The following is a 22295-nucleotide window of genomic DNA, read 5'->3' as shown; positions in this document are numbered from 1 at the left end:
CATCAGGGTCTCATGACAGGCCGAGAAGTGGACCTGCTTGGTAAAGCGGTCGGCGGTGACCAGGATCGAGTCGAATCCATCAGACTTCGGCAAGCCGACAATCATATCGGTCGTGATGATCTGCCACGGGCGCTCGGGGATCTCGTTCGGCTTCAGCGGACCCTGGGTCTTGGCTGGGAATGTCTTGGTGCGGTTGCACACATCACAGGTGCTTACGTACTCATTGACGAATTTAGACATTCCTGGCCACCAGTAATTCCGTGATACGAGCTCCAGGGTTTTGGCACGACCGCCGTGACCGGCGATCGGTGAGTCGTGGTGGATCTTGACTATATCCCACCGGAGCTCCGCGTTCTTTGGGACGTACACGCACCCGTGGAACAGCAGAAGCCCTTGTTCGGCATTCCACTCCTCAAAGCCTCATTGCAGCCGGGGTGGTCCGAGATCCTGCATCTTTTCAAGTGCCTCGGCCACTACACGATCTTTCTCCGAACATTCCCGGATGCGCTTCAGAAGTGACTGATCGGCTGTCACGGAGGCATGACCGTGCCTAGCGGAGGCGATGCGGAACCTTTCAGGTTTGAGAACCACCTGATCGGTGTTATTGTCCTCATCGCCGATCTGATGGTCTGATCGTCGTGACAGGGCATCAGCCTTTCCATTGGACGTCCCGGCCTTGTGCGTGATGCGGAAGTCGAAGCAAGCCAGGAACAGCGACCATCGTGCTTGACGACGCGTGAGGTGCTGGGATGTACGCCAGTACTCGAGGTTCTTATGATCGGTTACGATCTCGAACTGATTGGGTAACCCCTCAAGATAGTGGCACCAATCATCTAGTGCCTCGATGATCGCGAGCATTTCCTTATCGTAGATCTCGTAGTTCCGCTGCGCCGGGTCCATCGCGTGGGATCTGAAGGCGATGGGATGCCACTTGCCGTCGTCCTGCTTCTGCATCAACACGCCGCCAGTGGCGTAGCCCGAGGCGTCAACCTCAATGTGCGTCTCTCGATTAGGATCGTACAGCGCTAGGACTGGAGTCGTCGCGAAGAGCCGCTTGAGCTCATCGAAGGCATGCTGCTCTTCTTCGCCCCAATGCCATGGGTCATTCCCTGTGAGCCGGTCGAGTGGTTGCGAGATCTTAGCGAAGTCCTTAATGAAGCGGCGGTAAAAGTTGGAGAACCCCCGGAACTTCTGAACGTCTTTTTTGTTCTGGGGTACCGGCCACTCATTGATTCCTTTTAGCTTCGCGGGATCCATCGCCACCTCATCGCCACCGAACACATAGCCGACGTAGTCGACCTTGGGAACATCCCATTCGCACTTCTCAGGCTTCAGGAACAGATCGTTGTCCTGAAGGCGACGAAGAACCTCGCGTGTGACCTTCTCGTGCTCCTCCTTGTTGGTAGAGAAGATGAGTATGTCATCCAGGTACACGAGGATCTTGCCACCGACGATGATATCGTGGAAGATCTCGTTCATCATCGCCTGGAAGGTCGCGGGGGAATTGGTGAGACCGAAGAACATCACCAAGGGCTCGTACAACCCTCGGTTAGTCACAAAAGCCGCCTTCCACTCGTCACCGGCTTTGATCCGGACGTTGTTGTATCCCCATCGGACATCGAACTTCGTGAAGAGCGTAGCACCGCGGAGCTTGTCCACCATTTCGGCGATCAACGGCAAGGGGTAACGATTTTTGACCGTGATCGTGTTTAATCGGCGGTAGTCCTGTACGGGTTGAAGCGTCCCTTCCTTCTTTTTGATGAAGAAGAAGGGGGACGAAATGGGCGACTTCGATTCCCGTATATAGCCTTTCGCCAGCTACTCCTTGAGGAACTTGTCCAGTTCCTCCTGCTCGTTGTTTGACAGGGGATACACCTTTGAGTGGAACGTCGAGTAGCCGGGCACGAGTTCGATCGCGTGATCATAAGGCTTCCTTTTGGGTAGCCGTTCTGATGCTTCTTTGGAGAAGACATTCAGGAACTCGTGGTACTGTTTAGGTACCGACTCCTCGGCGGTCTTGACGACCTTCTTTTTGATCTCTTCCTCAGCGAACAGCTGGGAGTACGTATGCCCGGCTGCGACGAACAGCTGAGGGGCGCCGGGAAGCGTGATACCTTGCTCCCAGGCTTCGATCAAATCGGCCTCGTCCCACTCTACCTCCACCAGATCTTCTTCGGGTTCGAAGTCCGGGAGTACCTTACTCCGGCAAGCGCCTATAACCGACCGTTTGGACTTCGGCGAACGCCTGCGCGCCGTGGGCCTGACCCCCATATCACGCGCAGTCGACGCTTGCTCCATTCGGCCAGTCTTCCTGGCACTGCATGTTTCAGGGCACCGTGATAGTTTCAGGGAGCCTGACTCCCAATTAATCTCAGGGTTGTGCTCGCGTAGCCAATCCAACCCAACGATCACATCTTCTGGACCGATGTCCGTGACCGTAAACACTGTCTTCTCGACGTGTTCTCCTATTTGCATCTGTAGCACGGCTACTTCCGAGATGCTTCCATCTTTGTTGAGTGTCCCATCAATATTGTAAAGCGGAATTGGTTCCTTTAATTTCCGTGTTCGTACTCGGTTCTCCATGATGAAGCGCTTATTGATGAACTTCGTGGTGGCTCCGCTGTCCACCATTGCAACTATGTCCTTGTGCCGTCTTTCTCCTTTAAGGCGCACCGGGATGTGAAAGTGCTGGGACCCATGGTCCAACTCGTAAACATTCGCGGTCGCCAATACATTGTATAGATTATTATTACGCAGCCCGACGCGTGCGGCACGAAGCGCGGACCGGATCAAAAAGACTCCTCTTTCATCGCCCGATAGTGCTCGAGCTCCTCGCGCATCGACCTCATCTGTGCTATCAAGTCCGCCAGCTCGGAACTTTCCAATTTCGCTGAAGCGGCGCTTGTACTCGCCAAGGATGAAGCGACGGGGGCGCTTGTCGCCGCCTGGGTGGATCCCGAGGCAACCGTAGCCCGCGCGTCAGCGCGTTTTGTGTAAGGCTTGTCCTTACAGTTGGGGCACTCGAAGTGTCGGTACCCTTGCTTCCCGCAGCCGAAACAGCTGCCCGGGAAGTCTCCTTTTCTGACGGCCGCATTGATGCTGGCCGAAGCTCCATGTGACTGGGGTGCACCACCACGTGCCCCTCCACGTCCTCGACCTTGAGCCGAGAAGAAGCTGTTCAGTTCGGGCCGACGGGCCCGGCTGACGTCGAGGATTTGCTCGACTTCAGTGGCACGCTTGTCAGCAGCTTGCCACGTGGCGAAGGTTTCGAGCTCAATTTTGCGATAGACACGGGAGGGGATGCCGCTCAGGTACTTGTCGCGTAGTTCCAGGTCCCCATACCTGGAACGGTCCGCCGGACCCTTGAACAGCACAGAGAATTCTGCGGCGGTGTGCTTCTCGCGCACGGTTTTGTCAGCACAGAGCTTGTTGAGCTCTACCTGTGCCGCGGCGGCGTCGTCGAGGTTGCCGAAACGGGCTTTGAACGCCGTGAGGAAGGCCGTTTCGTCAGCGAAGGGCGTTGTCGCTCCCTGAGTCCTAATCTGGACAGCGGCGAGCTGGGCGAAAATGGGAGTGGCCCAGGCTCGTGCGTCACCATCGAGGAGGCTAAGGGCAACTTGGACCTTCAACTCGATGGTGGAGAGGGTCGTGTTAACCGCCCAGTAGATGAGCAACTGGGAGACAAAGCGGTTGCACTCGACGACGGTTTGTCCATCATATCGGAGAGGGAGAAGGAGCTTCAATGTCTCCTTGTCAGGTGCGGCGGCGGGAGAAGACATTATCGGCGTCGGGGGGGACGGAGGACGCTGCGGGGGCGGAGGCGGCTGTGGTGGCCCTCTGCTGGTCGAACTTCGAGAGGAGCGAGTGCTCGAGCGGCCTCTCGGCGGAGTCGGCGGTGAAGGCGCCGGAGAAAGTTCGGTGGGGGGGTTACGTACGTCAGGGACTGCTGACGTGGGGGCGAGCGCTGTCGGCGAGGCGGACCGAGCAGAATCCGCGGACTCGGACTCCGAGACTCCTTCTTCACCTGCACCCTCCTCAGGCTCAGGCTCTGGCGCAGGGTCTGGAGGGAGATCTCCTCGTACTTGATCGGCGACAGTTTGAGGGAGGCGGGAGCTGGGGGAGACAGGGCGAGAATGCCGCGAGGCGGATCGGGACGCGAGGGTGCTGCGGGGACCAAGCGGATGTTGGGCCCTTCTGATTGCCTTGTAGCGCAGGTAGTCTTCTGCGATCGATTGGGGTGTTCGGTTGGGGCACGGCTGCTGTTCGCAACGGTAGAGGGCAGGTTCAGGGCTGTCTGGGAGGTAGACGTTGATGAGGTCCTGAGAGTCGAATGCGTGGACTTGGCCTTGGCAGGCAGCCACGTTGGATGGGGGGAGGAAGGGGAGGTGCGCGTACTACAAAAGGCCGTGCTAATCTAGCTTACACCTACGGCGCCCGAGATGACACTGAGATTCGCAGTTCACGTAGGGCCCAATACTGCTTTTGACTATTATGCAGCAGGAACCAAGGCTACGCGTCCGTGAGGACAAGTACCGCTCACTGAAGCGCAGGTACTGAAGAGTTCGTCTCTCAAGTGTTGGCGATGTATCGTATGCTATCTACGTATCGTAAGGTACAGTAGGGGTGCGCACCACCCAACCTATAGGAAAGGAAAGTGAGTTTGTGGGGTTCCGAGGAATGCCGGCAGCTTTGTGGAGTTTCGACCTAATGTCGCGACTTGAGGTCTAGCGACAGGGGAAAACCTAAAAGAGCTGGGGGCGTTCGACTGGTCCTCACCGAAGCGATGGTGAGCAGCACTCAAACCTAAGGCTAGGGACAAGAATATATTAGTTAGTAAAGAAAAGGAAGTAAGTACATGGGAGCTTACTGACCTAGGGACAAGAGGTCGAAACTGAGGTCCCTAGGGCAGCAGAGGCCGGCTTATATACATGGGGAGATAAGGGCAGGCTGTGCGCACTGGTCCGTGTGCAGCTGGTCCGTGCGCAGCATGCTGACGCGGCCCCAGGGGCCGGTGAGTCAGAGAGGCTGTGTCAGCGGAGCCCGAGCTGTGCCGTGCACTGCCGCCCCATCTAATCTAATTGTACAGTAGATATGATGCGTCCGTATTAGGCATGTAGTACAGAGGTCGCGGGTTCGAGCCCGCGAAAAGGAAAAAATTAAAAAACGGCTAGACGCCATACCAACTCGTGACAGGAGGAGATCATCATCGATGGACCAGTCTGATTCAGTGCATGGTGTTCCCCCAGTGCGTGCTGCAGTGAGGCCTTCCTTCATTATGAGGTCGTCCGTAAAAGAAAGGATGGTGTTGCGGGTGTCGATGTCGATGGCAGCGACCCATACTTCCGGTGGGAGCATAATGACATCGGTGTTGTCATTTGAGCCGTCGTCATGGTCGGGTCAGTGGGAGAGAGCGTTGCTCTGCACCATTTGGGTACCAGGAACGTGCACCAGGCGGAAGTCAAACTCGGTCAGTTTACTCGCCCAGCGTGCTTGTCGTCGGTTCATGTCCTTGGCCTGCTTCCAGTATGTGAGATTCTTGTGGTCGCTGAAAATCGTTACTGGGTATGGGCTGCCAATGAGGTAGTGCCTCCACTCATCTAGTGCGCAGATGACCACATATAATTCCCTGTCATAGATGTCGTAGTTTCTCTCAGCCGCATTGAAGCTCTGGGAGAGGTATCCGCAAGGATGCCAATCACCATTGTCATCGTGTTGGCGTAGTACCACTCCGGTTGCAAACTTTGAGGCATCAGTTTCGATGGCGAAGGGTTGGTTAGGATCCGGCATGCGCAGCACCGGTTCTTCTAGAAATGCCTTTTTGAGGGTCTCGAAGGCTTTCTGTTGGTTGGATCCCCAAGTCCAGGCAACGTCCTTCCGGGTGAGAGCGACTAGTGGTTGCGCTTTGTCCGAGAAGCCCTTGATAAACTGGCGGTAAAAGTTCCCAAATCCGATGAAGGCGTGTACTTGCCTGAGGTTGAACAGCACTGGCCAGTCTGCAATGCCAGCTAGTTTGACGGGATCCATTGCGATTTCTCCTGGGCAGATAATCATGCTGAGAAATTCGACTTCGGTGACGTCGAAGGCACATTTCTCTGGTTTGAGGTAAAGATCATGTTGGCGAAGTCGTTTGATAACACATCGTGTTCTTTCCTCGTGTTCTGTTTTGTCCTGGGAGAAAATCAGGATGTCATCCATGTAGATGCAGAGCCATCCTTCTTGGAGCATGTCTGCAAATATAGTGTTCATCATCCCCTGGAAAGTAGCAGGAGAATTACACAGCCCAAAGAACATCACCGTTGGTTCATACAACTACGGTGGTTTGCCATCAGTCCCTGGTATGATGAACGCTGCCTTCCACTCGTCCCCTTTCTTGATTTGAACATTGTTGTATCCGGCGCAGAGGTTCATCTTTGTAAACACTTTGGTGTGTTTTAGCTTGTCGAGAAGGTCGGATATGAGCGGGAGCGGATACTGATCCTTGACCGTGTTCTTGTTGAGCAGCCGGTAGTCTTGGCAGGGATGTAGTGAACCATCCTTTTTACCAACAAAGAAGAATGAACTCGCCAGGGGGGACTTTGAAGGGCAAATGTATCCTTTACTCAGGTTCTCCTCAAGGAACTTGTCGAGTTCCTTTTGCTGTTGCGGGTTGAGCGGGTAAACTTGCTGTTTTATGTCCGCGAAGCCCTCCTTGAGGTTGATTTCATGATCATATTCGGTGTGGTCCGGGAGTCGTGCAGCAGTGGTTTTGTCAAAGACAGGGAGGAGATCATGTAGGTAGGTCGGTACCATCTGTGATAGCGTCTTTTCTGTCTTGCCTTGGGCGTTCGAGGCTGCAAGTTCGGTGGAAGTGGTGACCCACCTAATGTCGTGATGGATCTTCCAGATCATGCCGTTGTGAAGTCGTTTGTAGCCAGATGAAAGTTCAGGGAGTTGCTCCTTGAGCGGGACATCCCTTACTGCCGGGGATTTCTGTTTCTCATACTTGGTGATCATTGGCATCCCTGACAAGTAGGAAATGATGAACTCATCATTGTTGATGTCCTCCACTTGTTCCTCAATGGACGCAATACCTGTTGATCCAAACCCATCCTCCCCGCATTCTGTTTCATCGATGCAGTTGGTTAGTGCTACTGGTGGGGTACTTATCCTTTCAAGGATGAGCTGAGCAACCTGGTCGCCGGCTTTGACGGTGAATGGGAGGTCAGAGTTATTGACCAGGAGAACTGAGACCTTGCCTCGGTAAGACGACAAATTCGTCCTCTGTTGGTTCTGGGAATGGGGTAGTTACAGCCCTCTTTAGTTCTAGCTGAGCTATTTGCCTTTGATACAGGTCCATCTTCCAGGCCCTGGTCTTGTCTTTCATCCACCAGTGGTTCAGCTCGACTCATCCGGTCTTCCAGTCTATCTCGGGGTTTTCGAGCTTGAGCCAAGTGTGGCCGAAGATGATGTCTTCCTTGCCAATGCTGGAGACATAGGCTTTGACAAATCGGGGTTCTCTGCTTATCTTGTAAGATAAGAGAGCTCTTCGCGTGATGAGTGCTTCTTTGTTCGGGGTTCCATCTACATTGAAGACGGGGATGGGTCGGGGAAGGGGTTCCATCTGAAGTCGATGCTCTCAGATGAATCTCGGGCTGATGAAGATTCCAGTTGCGCCGCTATCAATGAAAGCGCGCGCCTCAACGTCTTTTTGTCCCATAGTAATCGGAATGTGCAGAGCGTGTTCATTTCAGACTACTAGAATTACACAGGACAGTGAAACGGATATGGGCAGTGGTTGCATTGGCTCACCTTGCCCTTTCAAAAATCCTCCATAGTGAGTTCTTCATACAACTCCCGCTTCTCATCAGCAGAGAGTGCCTTGATTCTGGCGCGGAAGTCGTCCTTCCCAGATCCTCCCTGATTTGGCCTACTCCCTTGTCGTGCAGCCACTTTCTTGCGGCAGTCCTTGGCGCTGTGGCCCTTGATGTGACAGTAGAAGCACAGGTTCCCGTCCCTGTGGAGCTTCCGATCGACTTTGTTGAGAACAGCCCCTAGTTCCCATTTCCTTCCTCCCGATGTGGAGGCGAAGGTTGCTGCGACGGTAGCGGCATCGATATCCATTGGTTTGCTGTAGTCCCTGGTGTCTGTGATGGTGAGGGCCCCTTGTTTGGCTGCATCGGTGTTTCGGACTTCGTCATACCAAGCTTTCATGGTGTTGGGTCGATCTCTGGCGACCCTAGTTGCAAGAGAGACGTAAAGCTCCTTCGGAAGTCCCTTGACGAAGTTGGTGTGGAGAGTGTGGTAGTTGTTCTCGGTGCAGTTGATGCCATTGACTTCGGTGTCCTTGAGCTGGGCTTTCGATGCTAGTTGCTCGAAGCAGGTGATATAGTTCCCAAGGGAGAGCACTATTTTCTTATTCTTTTGTCATTCGGGCAGCTTCATCAGGATTTGGTGCGCCTTGATTTGTGTTCCATGCTCAGGGAATGCTTCTTCAAGGGTGGTGCGGAAGGCTGCCCAATCAGGATAGACCTGGACTCCCCCTGCCAACTTCTTGTAGTATGCGTCTGCCCATGTCTTCCCTAGGTCCTTCCTCATCAACGCTACGGTGAAGGCGATCTTCGCTTCATCGCTCAGTCTAATGTTGTTGGTGGTGACGAAGTAGGAGAGGACACATTGAAGGAAGCGTCTGAGATCCTCTGCTTTTCCGCTGAAGGGTTCCGGAGTGGGGATGTCAAGGCGGAGGGGTCAGTTAGTAGTTGATTGCTGGAGTTGATATGTCATGAGAGCAGCTGTGATATGCTGATTGATGTCTGCTTGGGTAAGGGTTGCCATAGGGGATTCAACCCGTGCGTTGGCTGGTGCGGGCAGAGCAGGTGGTAGTTCAGTGTCTGGAACTTCGATGGGAACGTACTGGATGTCCGGAAGTTCGAACGGTTGTTCGTTGATGGGTGATTGTAGGTTCTCTGTTGTTTGTGCTGGCTCGATGTTGATTCGTAGGGTAGTGTCACGAGTTGGCACGGCACCTAGCTGTTTTTTAATTTTTCCTTTTCGCGGGCTCGAACCCGCGACCTCTGTACTACATGCCTGATACGGACGCATCATATCTACTGTACAATTAGATTAGATGGGGCGGCAGTGCACGGCACAGCTCGGGCTCCGCTGACACAGCCTCTCTGACTCACCGGCCTCCGGGGCCGCATCAGCATGCTGTGCACGGACCAGCTGCGCACGGACCAGTGTGCACAGCCTGCCCTTATCTCCCCATGTATATATGCCAGCCTCTGCTGCCCTAGGGACCTCAGTTTCGACCTCTTGTCCCTAGGTCAGTAAGCCCTCATTTGTATCCTTTACTTACCTTTACTAACTAATACATTTCTTGTCCCTAGCCTTAGGTTTGAGCATCGCTCACCATCGCTTCAGTGAGAATCAGTCGGACGCCCCCAGCCATAGGTTTTCCTCAGTCGCTTGACCTCAAGTCGCGACAGGTAGTGAATACATCTTCTGGGTGAGCGGGTGGGTGTCTCTGGTAGTAGCTGATGAGCTGTTGATGGGTGACGATCTGCGGGTTGGAACCTTCTGCACGCACCCAGGTGCCGCCTCGAGGATAGATGGGAGTCCTTCTTGTGGTGGTGATGAAGCAATGGTCTGCCCGGTTGTACTGGAGAAGGGGAGATCCTGCGAGGGCTGGTAGTACCAAGGGAACCGGGTTTACTGCGTTGTTCGACATGGTGGTGGATGAGATATTTGACTAGGTAAAACTAGGAACGTAGCTTAGAAAGTTCGACCTTTTGATACAACAGCCTATACTCCTGTATTGATGCCTGACTTGTAGATGACAAGCGAGGGCTTATGGACAGTGCGTCGTCCTGAAGATCGAGCGAGGAAGTCGAGAATGACCACTACCCCAAGTGGAGAGGAGCAAAGAGTTGAATAGATAACCAGGTCGAACTTAGGGTTCGACCGACTAATGGTACAACTACTTATACAAGTACCGACTGTGCACGGACCGTCGTGTCTGTATGGTCGCGTTAGTGAAGAAAGAAACACAGTGGTACGATGTCGAGTACAAAGTGCGCATGGACCCCATTATGTAAGCTACATAATGTTCAACCTGCGGGTGAGCGCTAAGACGGGCGCCAGTATGGGCGCTAGTAGTATAAGGAATAGAAAGGGAAAGACAAATGTTTCAGCACTTGTACTTGCCAAGGGTGAAGCAACGGGGGCACTTGTCGCAGCCTGGGTGGAACCCGAGGCAACCGTAGCCTGTGCGTTGGCGTGTTTGGTGTAAGGCTTGTCCTTACAATTGGGGCACTCGAAGTGTTGGTACCTTTTTTTCCCACAGCCGAAGCACTCGCCGGGGAAGTCTCCTTTTCCCACAGCCGCATTGGTGCTGGCCAAAGCACCTTGCAATCGGGGTGCACCATCACATGCCCCACCGCGTCCTCGAGCCGAGAAGAAGCTGTTCAACTTGGGCCAGCAGGCCCGACTGATGTCGAGCTGTTGCTCAACCTCCGTGGCGCACTTGTCAGCGCTTTTCCATGTGGTGAATGTCTCGAGCTCGATTTTGCAGTAGACACAGGAGGGAATGCCGCTCAGGTACTTGTAGTGGAGTTCCAGGGCACCATACCCAGATCGGTCCGCCGGACCCTTGAACAGTGCAGAGAATTCAGTGGCGGTGTGCTTCTTGCGCAGGGTTTTGTTGGCACAGAGCTTGGTGAGCTCTACTTGTGCCACGGCGTCATCGTCGAGGTTGCCGAAGCGGGCCTTGAATGCCGTAAGAAAGGCTGCTTCGGCAGCAAATGGGGTCTGGGCTCTTGGGATTTTGACCTGCACGGCCACGAGCTGGGCAAAGATGGGGGTGGCCCAGGTCCGAGCATCACCATCGAGGAGGCTGAGGGTGACCTGAATCTGTCACAACTTAGGGTCAAGCGACAGGGGAAAACCAAAAGCTGGGGGCGTTCGACTTATCTTATCGAAGCGATGGTGAGCTAGGCTCAAACCTAAGGCTGGGGACAAGAGATGTATTAGTTAGTAAAGGTAAGTAAAGGATACAAATGAGAGCTTACTGACCTAGGGACAAGAGGTCGAAACTGAGGTCCCTAGGGCAGCAGAGGCCGGCTTATATACATGGGGAGATAAGGGCAGGCTGTGCGCACTGGTCCATGTGCAGCTGGTCCGTGCACAGCATGCTGACGCGGCCCCGGGGGCCGGTGAGTCAGAGCGGCTGTGTCAGCGGAGCCCGAGCTGCGCCATGCACTGCCATCCTATCTAATCTGATTGTACAGTAGATAACGACGTGTCCATATCAGGCAGGTAGTACAGAGGTCGCGGGTTCGAGCCCGCGAAAAGGAAAAAATTAAAAAACGGCTAGACGCTGTACCAACTCGTGACAGAATCTTCAGCTTGATGGTGGAGAGAGTCATGTTGACCACCCAGTAGATGAAAAACAACAGCAAGATGAAGCGGTTGCATTTGATGACCGTTTTCCCATCGTATCGAAGCGGGAGGAGGTGCTTGAGCGTCTCCTTATCCGGAGGGGACGCGAGTGATGACATTATCAGCGACGGGGGGGACAGAGGATGGCCCGGGGGCGGAGGCAGTGGTTGTGGCTGTCCGCCGGGCAGACTTTGGGGGGAGCGAGTGCGCGAGCGGCCTCACAGCGGCAATGGTGGTTCAGGCGCCAGAGGAAGCCCGGGGGTGGTGTCACATATGACAGGGATTGGAGGTGCGGAGGGGAGCATGTCCGGTGATGCAGCCTGACCGTGAAGTGTAGGCTCGGGCTCTGAGACTTCTTCTTCACTCGCACTCTCTTCAGACTCTGGCTCTGACGCAGGGTCTGCAGGGAGATTGGGATTTCCTCCTGCTTGACTTGTACTGACGACAGTTTGGGGGAGGTGAGAGCTGGGAGAGACAGCGCAGGAGTGCCGGGACGCGGATCGAGAGGCATGGGTGCTGCGGGGGCCAAGGGGATGTTGAGCCCTTCTGATGGCCTTGTATCGCTCGTAATCTTGCTCAACTGATCGAGGCGTGCGATTAGGGCACGGCTGTTGTTCACAGGCGAAGATGAGAGCGGAAGGACCATCAGTGATGTAGACGTCAATGAGGTCCTTGGAGTCAAAGGCATGAACAAGGCCTTGACACGCAGCCACGATGGGGGAAGGAAGGAGAGGTGCGTGTGCTACAAAAGGCCGTGCTAAACTAGCTTACACCTATGGCGCCCAAGGTCACACTAGGGTTCGCAATTCACGTGGGGCCCAGTACTGCTTTTGGCTAGTATGCAGCAGGAACCTAGTCCATGTGTCCGTAAGGACAAACACTGCCCACTGAAGTGCAGGTGTTGAAAGGTTTGTTTCCTGAGCGGTGGTGATGTATAGTAGGCTAGCTACGTATGGAAGTGTATCGTAAGGGTGCGCACCACCCAACCTATAGGAAGTGAATGTGAGTGGTGGGAGTTCCGAGGAACGCCAGCAGCTATGGGGAGTTTCGACCTAATGTCGCGACTTGAGGTCAAGCAACAGGGGAAAACCTAAAAAGCTGGGGGTGTTCAACTGGGTCTTACCGAAGTGATGGTGAGTCATGCTCAAACCTAAGGCTAGGGACAAGTAAGTTAGCATAGGAAAGTAAGTATGTACAGGGGCTTACTAACCTAGGGACAAGAGGTCGAAACTGAGGTCCCTAGGGCAGCAGAGGCAGGCTTATATACAGGGGAAGTTCAGGGGAGGCTGTGCACGCTGGTCTGTGCACAGCTGGTCTGTGCGCAGCATGCTGACACGGCCCCGGGGGCCGGTGAGTCAGAGCAGCTGTGTCAGCGGAGCCCGAGTTATGCCATGCACTGCCGTCCTATCTAATCTATCTACAGGCATGTGATGTGCTGACGAGACTTGTCCGATCGAGCGCAGAGTGTATAGTACAGAGGTCGCGGGTTCAAGCCCACGGAAAGGAAAAAATAAAAAAACAGCTAGATGCTGTACCAACTCGTGACAGGGGGGTAATGTCACAAGTTGGTATGGCATCTAGCCATTTTTTGATTTTTTCCTGTCCACGGGCTTGAACCCGCGACCTCTGTACTACATGCTCAAATGGACAAGTTGTTATCTACTGTACAATTAGATTAAATGGGACGGCAGTGCGCGGCACAGCTCGGGCTCCGCTGACACAGCCACTCTGACTCACCAGCCTCCAAGGCCACATCAGCATGCTGCACATGGACCAGTTGCACACGGACCAGTGTGCACAGCCTCCCCTGAACTCCCCCTGTATATAAACTGGCCTCTGCTGCCCTAGGAACCTCAGTTTCAACCTCTTGTCCCTAGGTCAGTAAGCTCCCATGTACTTACTCCCTTTTTTTACTAACTAATATATTCTTGTCCCTAGCCTTAGGTTTAAGCCTTGCTCACCATCGCTTTGGTAAGAATCAGTCAAACACCCCCAGTGTCTTTTGTTTAGTTTTCCCCTGTCACTTGACCCTAAGTCACAACAGTCACAGGTTCAAGCCCATGGAAAGGAAAAAATTAAAAAATGGCCAGATGCCGTACCAACTCGTGACAATTTACTAGCTCCTCCTGAATATTGGTACACAGCTGCTATGGCTTCAAGTTGCCAGCCCTTGATGATGGTGGCAATTGTAATGGGTGGGACAATGAGTGAGGGCTGTTACAACGAGAGAGGACCGAAAGGTTCACAAACAACAGGAGTGGAGGCCTGAATACTGGTGTTGGCTCGACAAAGAGATACAGGAGGTGTTTGAACCATTCTAAGAGATTCTAAGTACCTATGGCTAAATCCGAGAGAATGCAGCTAAGTCCAAAAAGGGAGACAGAACTTGAACTATGTTCATTGATATCTACAGAGTCTATGTGTAATTACATAAAATACAAAGATGCAAAGAATAGTGTGTTGACTTTTGGGTACGTCGGGCAAGTGTCGCTACTGGCCCAGGTCATGTGGTTGTGTGCTGGTGTGGGAAGAGGACTTATGTAGGTGTCGTGCGCTGTAGGTAGCCCCATTAGTTTGTAATCTAATCACCCATTGTTCCCTGTCCATTGAGGATGTTGTCTGCCGGTGGTCTTTCCAACATCATTCTCACATAGTGCACTGAACCTGCAAAGCAGTATTGACAGAGTAATAGCCCAGGGTGCAAGGCATTGGCCCAATTGGTGGCTGGACGTGGGTACCCAGCACGTGACACACCCTTATTTACATTATTTACACCTCTAATCAGACAGCCCTGTAAAAAAGTGTAAATTACCTGTAAATTACCTGTAAAAAAGTGCAGTGATAGCACGTGGACTGACGATACGCTCACAGCTCTGTCCTGGTCGTCGCAGACAATGCACGGGCGCCGCGCAGTCAGCCAAGACAGCGAAGGGGGTATCGAGCTCGAGATTATGTAGCTGCAACGAGTCATATGTTCTGTCTCGACGGGCGGATACTTATTCTATGATCAACGCCAAGGCGTGCAGGTAAAGCATGAGGAGGCAACAATCCAAAGAGGACTCTGCCAGTGCTCGTACTTCCCGGGGCCTGCCGTGCCCAATTAACACTGGAGGACTGCCACCTTCTGCTGTGACATTGCAGTGGAATTCTGCACGTCCTCGTGCCAGGAGAACGCCTTGGTGGAATATTTCCAGGAATGATGTATATGGTTTTGTATCCAAGTCAGGCTCTGCAGCATTTTTGCCGGGTGAAAGACCAACATCGTCAATAACCGTCTGATGCTGAATAATTATGGAATCTCAAGTCACACATGCATTGCCAGTAATAAGATGACAGTTGTCGCCTTCTGTTGCCACTTGTTGTGCGGTTGCATGGAAACGGGAATGCACTGTGTCCGTCGCAGCCAAATCTCACAAACGGCTGCTCGGGTCGGCCGCCCGGCTCCATCCCAGCACCTCTCCCCACGACCGCCACATTCTGTCTAGCACGCGCAACTTCTCCGCGCGGCCCAGCGCAGGGTTCTCCAGGTCCACAACGTCCTCCAAGAAACCCTCACGCAGACGGGAGTTTGCGGGCAGATATGTCTCTGCGTACGTCCTAAGGTGGCTGACAGAAAGCAGGAGTAGCCCGGAGGTTAGCGGCGGAATAGAGGGCGCGGGCTGTCCACGCGAGCCCCCTGGCGTGACGCGGTGCGACTTGGGCTGCGCGATAAGGAGGCGCTCGATACGTCTGCATGGTATTTCAGAAGTAGTAGAAAAGTCAAATAACAGAGTTCAGCCTACCTCATTTTCAGCCAGACGCTTGCTCTGCGGTGCTTGCCACCATAACGGCCACGGCCTCTCCCGCCGGTCCAGATATTCCATAGGTAGCCCGTGAACCCATAGACGATGACAAGAGCAGGAGCGACGCCCACGAAGGCGAACGTCAATTCTTGTGACTTGAGCAGCTTGTCGATGCCGGCGAGGGCTTGATCGATATCCACCTACGACCACATGCGTCAGATTTGAATGTACACCGCAGGAAAAGTAGGGATTTGTTTCGCACCTTCGCCTTCTGCACCTGTATGAACAGCGTCCGGAGGAGCGTCCCACCGACAGCGGACTTGAACGGACTCTTGATGTCCTCCTCGTAAATCTGCATCACCGGCGTTAGGTCGCCAAGTTGGATCTGGCGCGAGAGCGCGTTCATCTGCACGGGGTCATAATGCAGCTTCTCCCGAGCGAGCGCCAACGCCATACGTTCCAGGGACTGTCGCAAAGGCATGGTCACTATTAGCGGATAAGACCACGCAGTATGAGCCAAATGGGGCTTACATCTAAGTCTGCCTGGACGCTTTCTTTGGTGATGATGACGCCGTCTTCGCCACCGGCGCGCACTGTCTCAACAACGTCCCTCAAAGGCCCCAGCAGCCAGTCCTCCCAAAAGCCACGCATCGTCTCCCAGGCTTCGACGGCAAGCTCGTGAAGGGACCACCGCGATGCATATGCGGTGCGGACGATGTACAAGGCCAGAGGCGGGAGTAGGACGAGGCGGGGCCAGAGAAGGGTAAGACGCGACGGACGCGCCAGGTCGCGGGATCTGAGTACTGAACCACGTGCGAGCACGTTTGGGGGTTGTAGACCATTCGCTATGGCTCGCAGATATTCCACCGCAGTCCTGTCCACGTCAAGGTCCCGCGGATATGGATCCTGCCCTTCGATTGCCCGCTGCAGGGCGCTCGAAAAGAATGCCAGTTTGGCAAGAGCCTCCTCGCTCGATGTCTCTTCCACAGCTGACGCGAGGAAGTCCCGCATGTCCGCGAGGGAGCCCAGCGTCTCGGCTTTTTCGTCGCGGAGGCTTTCAAGCTCTCTCCGCTTGTAACTGCATTCATCGCTAGTAAGTTGCAATGGTAGGATCACAACCGTAGCTAGCCCGCGCACGATGCTCGCAAACGAGACGATGAAGGCGTGGAAAGCAGATTGAACACTCTTCCGCGGTGAGGCTACAAATGCAGAGGCTGAAGGGAAGCCCCCTGTAACCAGAGCGATGCTGAGAGGCTGCGCGCGGAGGTGTGGAAACAGGGCTACTGTCAGAGCGTTCGGTCTGAGAACGCCGCTGGAGGGGAAGAGCTTGCGCAAAGACGAGGGTGTGAAGACCAGCGGTTGAAGGGATATGTTGCGACTTCGGATGGTCGTAAGTATTGTCTCCGCCAGATTGCGCAGGCGCGAAGGCAACGCTGGCAGCAAGGTAATTCAGTCATGGATTGAAGCAATCGCAATGCACATTATGATGAAGACGCGGTAAATATGTACACTACATTGCAAGCAATAGTCTTAGTACTCACTTTGAACAAAGTACAACGCAATGTTACTTCTTGACCGTTCGACGTCTGCCCACCAGTCCATCTCATTTTCAATTTGGCGGGCTTCATCAAGGAAGACATCCAGAGCCTTCCCATATACGTCCACTGCCAATTTGCTGACGATTGCCTTCTGCAATGCTGCCGCTTCATTGTCAGTACTGGACAAACCCTCGATGCCAGAGGTGGCGTGTGCCACGTCGTCCAGGCATTGCTGTGTATGTGAAAAGATGCTCTGCTGGCTCAAGCTCAGAAATACGGCACGTAACGCGTCTTTAGACCCTCTGTCGGGAGATCCAGGAGTACTGGGAGGAGTAGCCTGAACCGGTGGTACTATCCTCTCCGAGAGGTCATGGGTAATGTGAGAGACAAAACTCGACATGTATCCTTCAAGTACAGCGGTCAGCGCATTTCAAGATGTGTTTCAGAGTCAAAAAGAGAGGATTGGCGAACGATTCCCCACACCGCCTCGGTTAATTACGTCATTTGCCGCGTCCCAATATGGCAGGTGAGTATGTTTGTGGACTTGTCCGAGTCGTAATCACCAGGCAAGGATGAGAGGCAAAAAAAACACGCTGCTCAAATATTCTGCAAGGGTCAACCTGAGGTCGGCTGAATGCATGCGACTTCATTCTCAGCGGTGGGCGTGAATTCGAGAGCTACTGGTGATCAAGACTTTTCCTTTGCCAGTGGCAGACTAGCACGTTGTCAGGTATGCGCAAAAACAAGCAAAAAATGACAGGGCGTCCTACAGTGATGCAAGATACCGAGGCAGCGTTATAAAATCTTCAAGTTTAGTTACGCCTTCTCAAAATCCAATCCATCATCACTACCGCTTTGGCAACCGCGCTCACGGAGACCATCGGCAACGATAAAGACGAGACACTGTACCTTTGCCTGAGAACCACACAGGCTTCAGTCGCCCATCACTGATTCAGAATTACCTTGTGAATGCAGCAGGCATATAAACTACATGATCCATCAACTGAGAAGCGATGGAATCGAATACACAAAGGCAAAGGACAAGCCGGAGGCAGGAAGGTCACGAAAGAAAAGGGATGAACAGTTCACACCATCATGTACGACTACGAGCCGACACACGCTTGCTCTTCCCCGGTCGTTTTGATCCGCCTTTTGCCCTTGGTCCGTTTGCTCCCTTGCCCTTGCCGGCACTCCGTGCTTCGAAGCTGTCCGTCGAAGACTTGGTGTTTTGTTTGGCCCGCTTGCGAGGACCGCCGAAGCCGAATTTCTTGTCTCGTGCTGGCCGCGGGAGCTTCTTCTTGTCCCCGGGTCCTGCACCCTTCGTACGTTTAGAGGGACGGTCAGAGATAGCGTCCTCGACTGCGACATCGAACCCGTCGTCTTGTGGACCGTCCAGGGCATCCTTGCGCTCTGGGAAAGAGGGGTCGTCGGTCAACTAGAGAACAGAACGAATACGAATGTTGAGACGTACTCCTTTTGAGGCCCTTGAGTCGCTCCTCCATCTCCTTCTTACTCCGCTCCCTCTCTTGCAGCTTCTCCATTTGCACCTGCTTGCCAAACTTCTTCCCTTCGCGCTCCTTCCTCTTTTCTTCACTCCGCTTAATCGCCGCGCCCTCATCCAGCAGCCTTTGGCGGATGCGCTCCATGTGGGCATCGGACTTAACCATTTCGGCGAAGTAGTCAGACGGGCGAGTAAAGGGCAAGCCGTGCTTAGCAGCTAGTGATCTTGCCTGCTGTGCGCCGTGCAGAGCCTGCTTGTAGCTGAATGAAACGTTAGAGTGTTTCAAAAGACTAGAGGAGGTCCGACTTACAAAGCTAGTTCACGGTTCAGGTCATCATCCACGCCTACATCAATTGTCTCCGGATATGAGACCGCTAGTGTCTCAGTCCATGGCAATGAAGAGTCAAGTTTGATCGTATCCCGGATGCGTTCCAATGCGATCTGGAAGTCTTGAGTCCCAAGATATCAACCTTACATGGGTACATTACACACCTTGTTGTCGATCTCAATTTTCTGCTGCGGTACTACATCCTCGTCCACCGACTCGGCGTCGGACAGTTCGTCAAATGGTACATCTTCGAAAGTCTCATCGACGGGAGAACCAGTGCTGGAAGGCATGGATAACCGCCTCGTTGCGACGTGAGCAGAAGCTTGAAACTGTGGTAGTGGGGAGAAGACAAGTCGTACTTTGCAGATGATCGAGGACAATGCGCGTCTAAACTATTTCGTATTGGGCGCTTCCGCACACTGGGTGGTTCCCCGCCACGTGCTACTGTCAATGTCAAATGTCTCCCTATAAACTCTCGCGCATGGATTTCTATACGGGAATATAATACCCATAATACACAAGATAGCACATTTTACTCTTGGATAACTTCACACCCGTCCTTCAACTCGCCGAGCGCGATGCGCAATCCCGCCCAGATGGCGTCCAATAACGCAGCACCGTTCGCCATGCCGAACACAAGCGTCGATGCATAGAAGAAGTTTGCGTTGCCTGTACCTTGCACGAGCCATAGACTGTGGAACAGCGGAAGCAAGAGCGACGCGTGCAAGTGCAGGAGTGCTGTGACGATGGGCCAATGGAGGTCTGGTGTCGGGGAACATTAGCGTTTATATGTGGCATCAGGAAGAGAATAATACGTACAGGCGAATGTTTCTGGGAAGAGCGCCGTCATGCTCAGAAAGAGCCCCGGCTCGGAGAGCGTGGGATACGCCTTGAAGGTGGCGAATACTCCGAGCAGAAGGAAGCACGCGTACAACATATCATGCCTAGAAACCTCGTGAATATCAGGGACCGAACATAATGTGTGAGTACCCACTGGAATTTAATGCACATCGGCACGACATAGATGAGCAGATGGACCTGAAAAAAATATGATTGAGCAAGGCACAATATGTATCGAGTGCGCAGGCCTACCGAGAATACCATCAAGAAGAATGGCCGGAAATGGTCAAACATTTCGGTAAAGAAGTACCACCAGAGCCCGGGGTTGGGTGTGAGGTCCGGTAGCACTAGACTATGTTCGACATCAAACGCAAGCCTGAAATTCGCTGGTAAAATACTTACGGTGCTATCCAGCTCTGCGTGACCCAGAGCCGGTTGCCGCATACGAGCGTGGCTGCAAGGGATAGAACGACAGAGTAGGCTATAAATTCAGCCAGAAGCGGTAAAGTCTTCCGGATGTCTGCTAGGAATGGTCTTGGCGAGGCCAAACACGAGACAGGACTGGTGACGATGAGAAGTAGTATAGGGAGGAGAAGGAGGACAAGGGGCATTGATAGTTGGGTCAACAACGCAAGCGTCAGTACTGATGCCGATGGTCGACCTGGCATCAAGGATGAACATGAGGAACCGTAATGAACACGGAGGACACACCTTGGCAGGCGAACAGCAATGACAACACACATAGCGTATTTTCAAATGAAGACGTTGATAACGCGAGGGTGGGCAGCCAGATGTATGGATTCAAGAGATATCTGGTCTTTAGCATTAGCACGAGTGTATATTGCCCAGGCAAAACGGAGCGTACAGCGCAGCTATAAGCCCATCTCTTGCATCATGAGATACGGCTCTTCTTGTCCTCCATATATGCACGAGAGCCCACGCTGCAACGGCGTCACTGGCGGTCCATAGCAGAGGTGCTGTCAGCCGTGACAATGGGAACACTGTGGAGAAGAGCGACAGCAATAGAGGCGACTACACTCTGGTCAGCTCGAGTCATGTATTTAGACGTGTCCAGCATACGTGTCGGAAAGAGCCTCCTGAGTATGGGTCGACTCCATGCTGGAAGAGATAGATGCCTTCCTGCACTGCCCGACGTCATGAGTGGCTGCCAAATACAGGTTGGTGACAATTCGCACACCGTGAGTACGAGGTCAGTGGGGACGACAGCAGATGGTCGTCCTTCAGCCAGTCAGACAGAGGAGAGTAGGCGAGGGCGAGTCTGCCCGCAACGAGTGCGGGGAAAGCAACACTGAAGTCCATGCAGGTCAAGCCGGGCACGCGTTCAGACGCGCTCGCGTCGCGTCTTGTCCTCGATCACTACTGCCACCATGGACTATCCCGTCCTCCCGCCACAGGACATCCCCTCCCAGTCCTCCCAGTCCCAAGCATCACACATCAAATACCACCTCCCGTATTTTACTCCTGTAGAGGTCGAGCACCTCTCCGACAAGCAGCGAGGCAAGTTGTCTGTTACCCAGGAGGAGAAAATTAGGCAGCAAGCATGTGGATTCATGGAGGCCGTAGGTGCCAAAATTGGGTTGTATGTTCCGTGTGGCCCTTCATAGTATTTGAGTGATGCTGAAGTGCGACCGGCAGCCCACGGAAGACGATTGCTACAGCTCAAAATCTGTACCACCGTTTCCACTTATTCTTCCCTCGGAAGGATTTCAATTTCTACGTGAGTCAGCGAAGTGTTCTTGTCATACGCTTTCGAGCTGTATCCCGTTCCGTTGAACTGACATGGTACCCGCAGGACGTGAGCCACGCTTCCCTGTACGTGTCATCTAAGATGCACGACACGCTCAAGAAGCCTCGAGAGATCCTCATGGTCTCCTACGCCGTGCGCTCCCCAGAACTGGCCGCCAAGTCCAAATCTATAGCAGGTGAAATTGACGTAGACCCAGCGGTACGTATCAACAGCGCGCCACTAGCCAAGTCTGACATTTCTGCAGATTGTCGAGCAAGAACGGCAACGGCTCTTAGCTGTAGAGAGGCTGCTTCTTGAGGTCATCTCCTTCAACTTCACCTCTCGCATGCCATTCCCTTATGTCATCAAGGTCGGCAGAAAACTGAAGGGCGAGTGGCCCCAGGAAGTAACTCGATGGCATCACTGACGCCCTGTGCAGCCACGAAGAAGTTGACAAAGTTAGCGTGGCGTCTTACCATTGACAGGTACGAATGCTCTCAATGGCAAGCCTTCTTTGCTAAGCAACCATGCAGCTATCGCACCCTGGCCAACCTGGAGTTCCCGCCACATGTCGTCGCTCTTAGTTGCCTCTACCTTGCCGCTCTTCTCTCTTCGTTCGAAGAGAACACATCACCTGAACGCCCGGGCTCCAACAGCAGTCAGCAAATTGCTGAGACACTGGGAAAGCCCGGGCCATGGGAGCGTCAGTTCCAAACACAGGTGCAAGATCTCGAAGGTAAGCTGCCGACAACTCACACAGGCTCACCCTAGCTCTAATTGTGCTATCTTCTCAGAGATCGCACACGCTGTAATGGACCTCCTGATCGTGGCGTCGCAAAATCCACAAGCGAACACTTCACCAACGACGCCCTCATCCCCGTCACCGCATCTCAGCCGTAGCCAGCACACTCATCCCGCGGCGCACGCCCCACTGCCACCAATACCATATAAAACGGACCAGCTGATCCGGCTCAAGATCGCGATGCGCGAGCGGGAACACCCTCCACGGGAGCGCGAGAGCTTAGCGCCGGGGCAAGTTGAGAACGAGGCATCCTTGCTGGGGCGTAACGAAGGGACCGTGCGGTTTCTGTTCGGCCCTCCTGGCATTGCGGATGCTTGAGGCATCATAGCTACGACCCCTCAC

At 53.7% G+C, this 22295-nt stretch overlaps 6 protein-coding genes across 6 annotated transcripts; 2 read left to right on the top strand and 4 right to left on the bottom strand.

Moving 5' to 3' along the window:
- Positions 1–4039: 4039 nt before the first annotated feature.
- POSPLADRAFT_1115979 (hypothetical protein) lies at positions 4040–5022 on the top strand (the record flags this gene model as incomplete). Its single annotated transcript, XM_024483459.1, has 3 exons — positions 4040–4095; positions 4283–4385; positions 4876–5022. Coding segments are annotated over 3 exons (306 nt in total), but the record flags the coding sequence as incomplete, so codon positions are not given.
- Positions 5023–11633: 6611 nt separating this feature from the next.
- On the bottom strand, positions 11634–12743 carry POSPLADRAFT_1149440 (hypothetical protein; the record flags this gene model as incomplete). Its single annotated transcript, XM_024486301.1, has 2 exons — positions 11634–12181; positions 12683–12743. The coding sequence occupies 2 exons, from the start codon at positions 12741–12743 to the stop codon at positions 11634–11636; spliced, it is 609 nt and encodes a 202-aa protein (XP_024336517.1).
- A 2082-nt stretch (positions 12744–14825) lies between these two features.
- POSPLADRAFT_1048210 (hypothetical protein) lies at positions 14826–15848 on the bottom strand (the record flags this gene model as incomplete). Its single annotated transcript, XM_024479464.1, has 4 exons — positions 14826–15144; positions 15198–15397; positions 15460–15663; positions 15729–15848. The coding sequence occupies 4 exons, from the start codon at positions 15846–15848 to the stop codon at positions 14826–14828; spliced, it is 843 nt and encodes a 280-aa protein (XP_024336516.1).
- A 1840-nt stretch (positions 15849–17688) lies between these two features.
- On the bottom strand, positions 17689–18900 carry POSPLADRAFT_1183396 (hypothetical protein). Its single transcript, XM_024488998.1, has 4 exons — positions 18729–18900; positions 18547–18677; positions 18207–18496; positions 17689–18145 (listed from the first exon to the last, which is right to left on the bottom strand). The coding sequence occupies exons 1-4, from the start codon at positions 18852–18854 to the stop codon at positions 17829–17831; spliced, it is 864 nt and encodes a 287-aa protein (XP_024336515.1). The 5' UTR covers positions 18855–18900; the 3' UTR covers positions 17689–17828.
- Positions 18901–19096: 196 nt separating this feature from the next.
- POSPLADRAFT_1149654 (hypothetical protein) lies at positions 19097–20724 on the bottom strand (the record flags this gene model as incomplete). Its single annotated transcript, XM_024486331.1, has 7 exons — positions 19097–19326; positions 19384–19508; positions 19559–19602; positions 19666–19756; positions 19807–20065; positions 20116–20276; positions 20603–20724. 7 exons carry the CDS (start codon positions 20722–20724, stop codon positions 19097–19099), a joined length of 1032 nt encoding a protein of 343 aa, XP_024336514.1.
- Positions 20725–20792: 68 nt separating this feature from the next.
- On the top strand, positions 20793–22271 carry POSPLADRAFT_1149310 (hypothetical protein; the record flags this gene model as incomplete). The annotated part of the gene is made up of 7 exons (XM_024486288.1): positions 20793–21004; positions 21061–21142; positions 21218–21370; positions 21417–21557; positions 21599–21636; positions 21685–21887; positions 21946–22271. The coding sequence occupies 7 exons, from the start codon at positions 20793–20795 to the stop codon at positions 22269–22271; spliced, it is 1155 nt and encodes a 384-aa protein (XP_024336513.1).
- Positions 22272–22295: the final 24 nt, after the last annotated feature.

Source organism: Postia placenta, assembly GCF_002117355.1.
Source record: "Postia placenta MAD-698-R-SB12 unplaced genomic scaffold POSPLAscaffold_11, whole genome shotgun sequence".
Classification (NCBI taxonomy): domain Eukaryota; kingdom Fungi; phylum Basidiomycota; class Agaricomycetes; order Polyporales; family Adustoporiaceae; genus Rhodonia; species Rhodonia placenta.
This window is presented reverse-complemented; position numbering and strand designations above follow the sequence as displayed.

Coding starts and splice junctions, on each gene's coding strand:
- POSPLADRAFT_1183396 (XM_024488998.1), bottom strand. CDS start 18,854: ATGCCTTCCAGCACTGGTTCTCCCGTCGATGAGACTTTCGAAGATGTA. Junction 18,678..18,728: donor AAATTGAGATCGACAACAAG/GTGTGTAATGTA, acceptor CAAGACTTCCAG/ATCGCATTGGAACGCATCCG. Junction 18,497..18,546: donor CTGAACCGTGAACTAGCTTT/GTAAGTCGGACC, acceptor CGTTTCATTCAG/CTACAAGCAGGCTCTGCACG.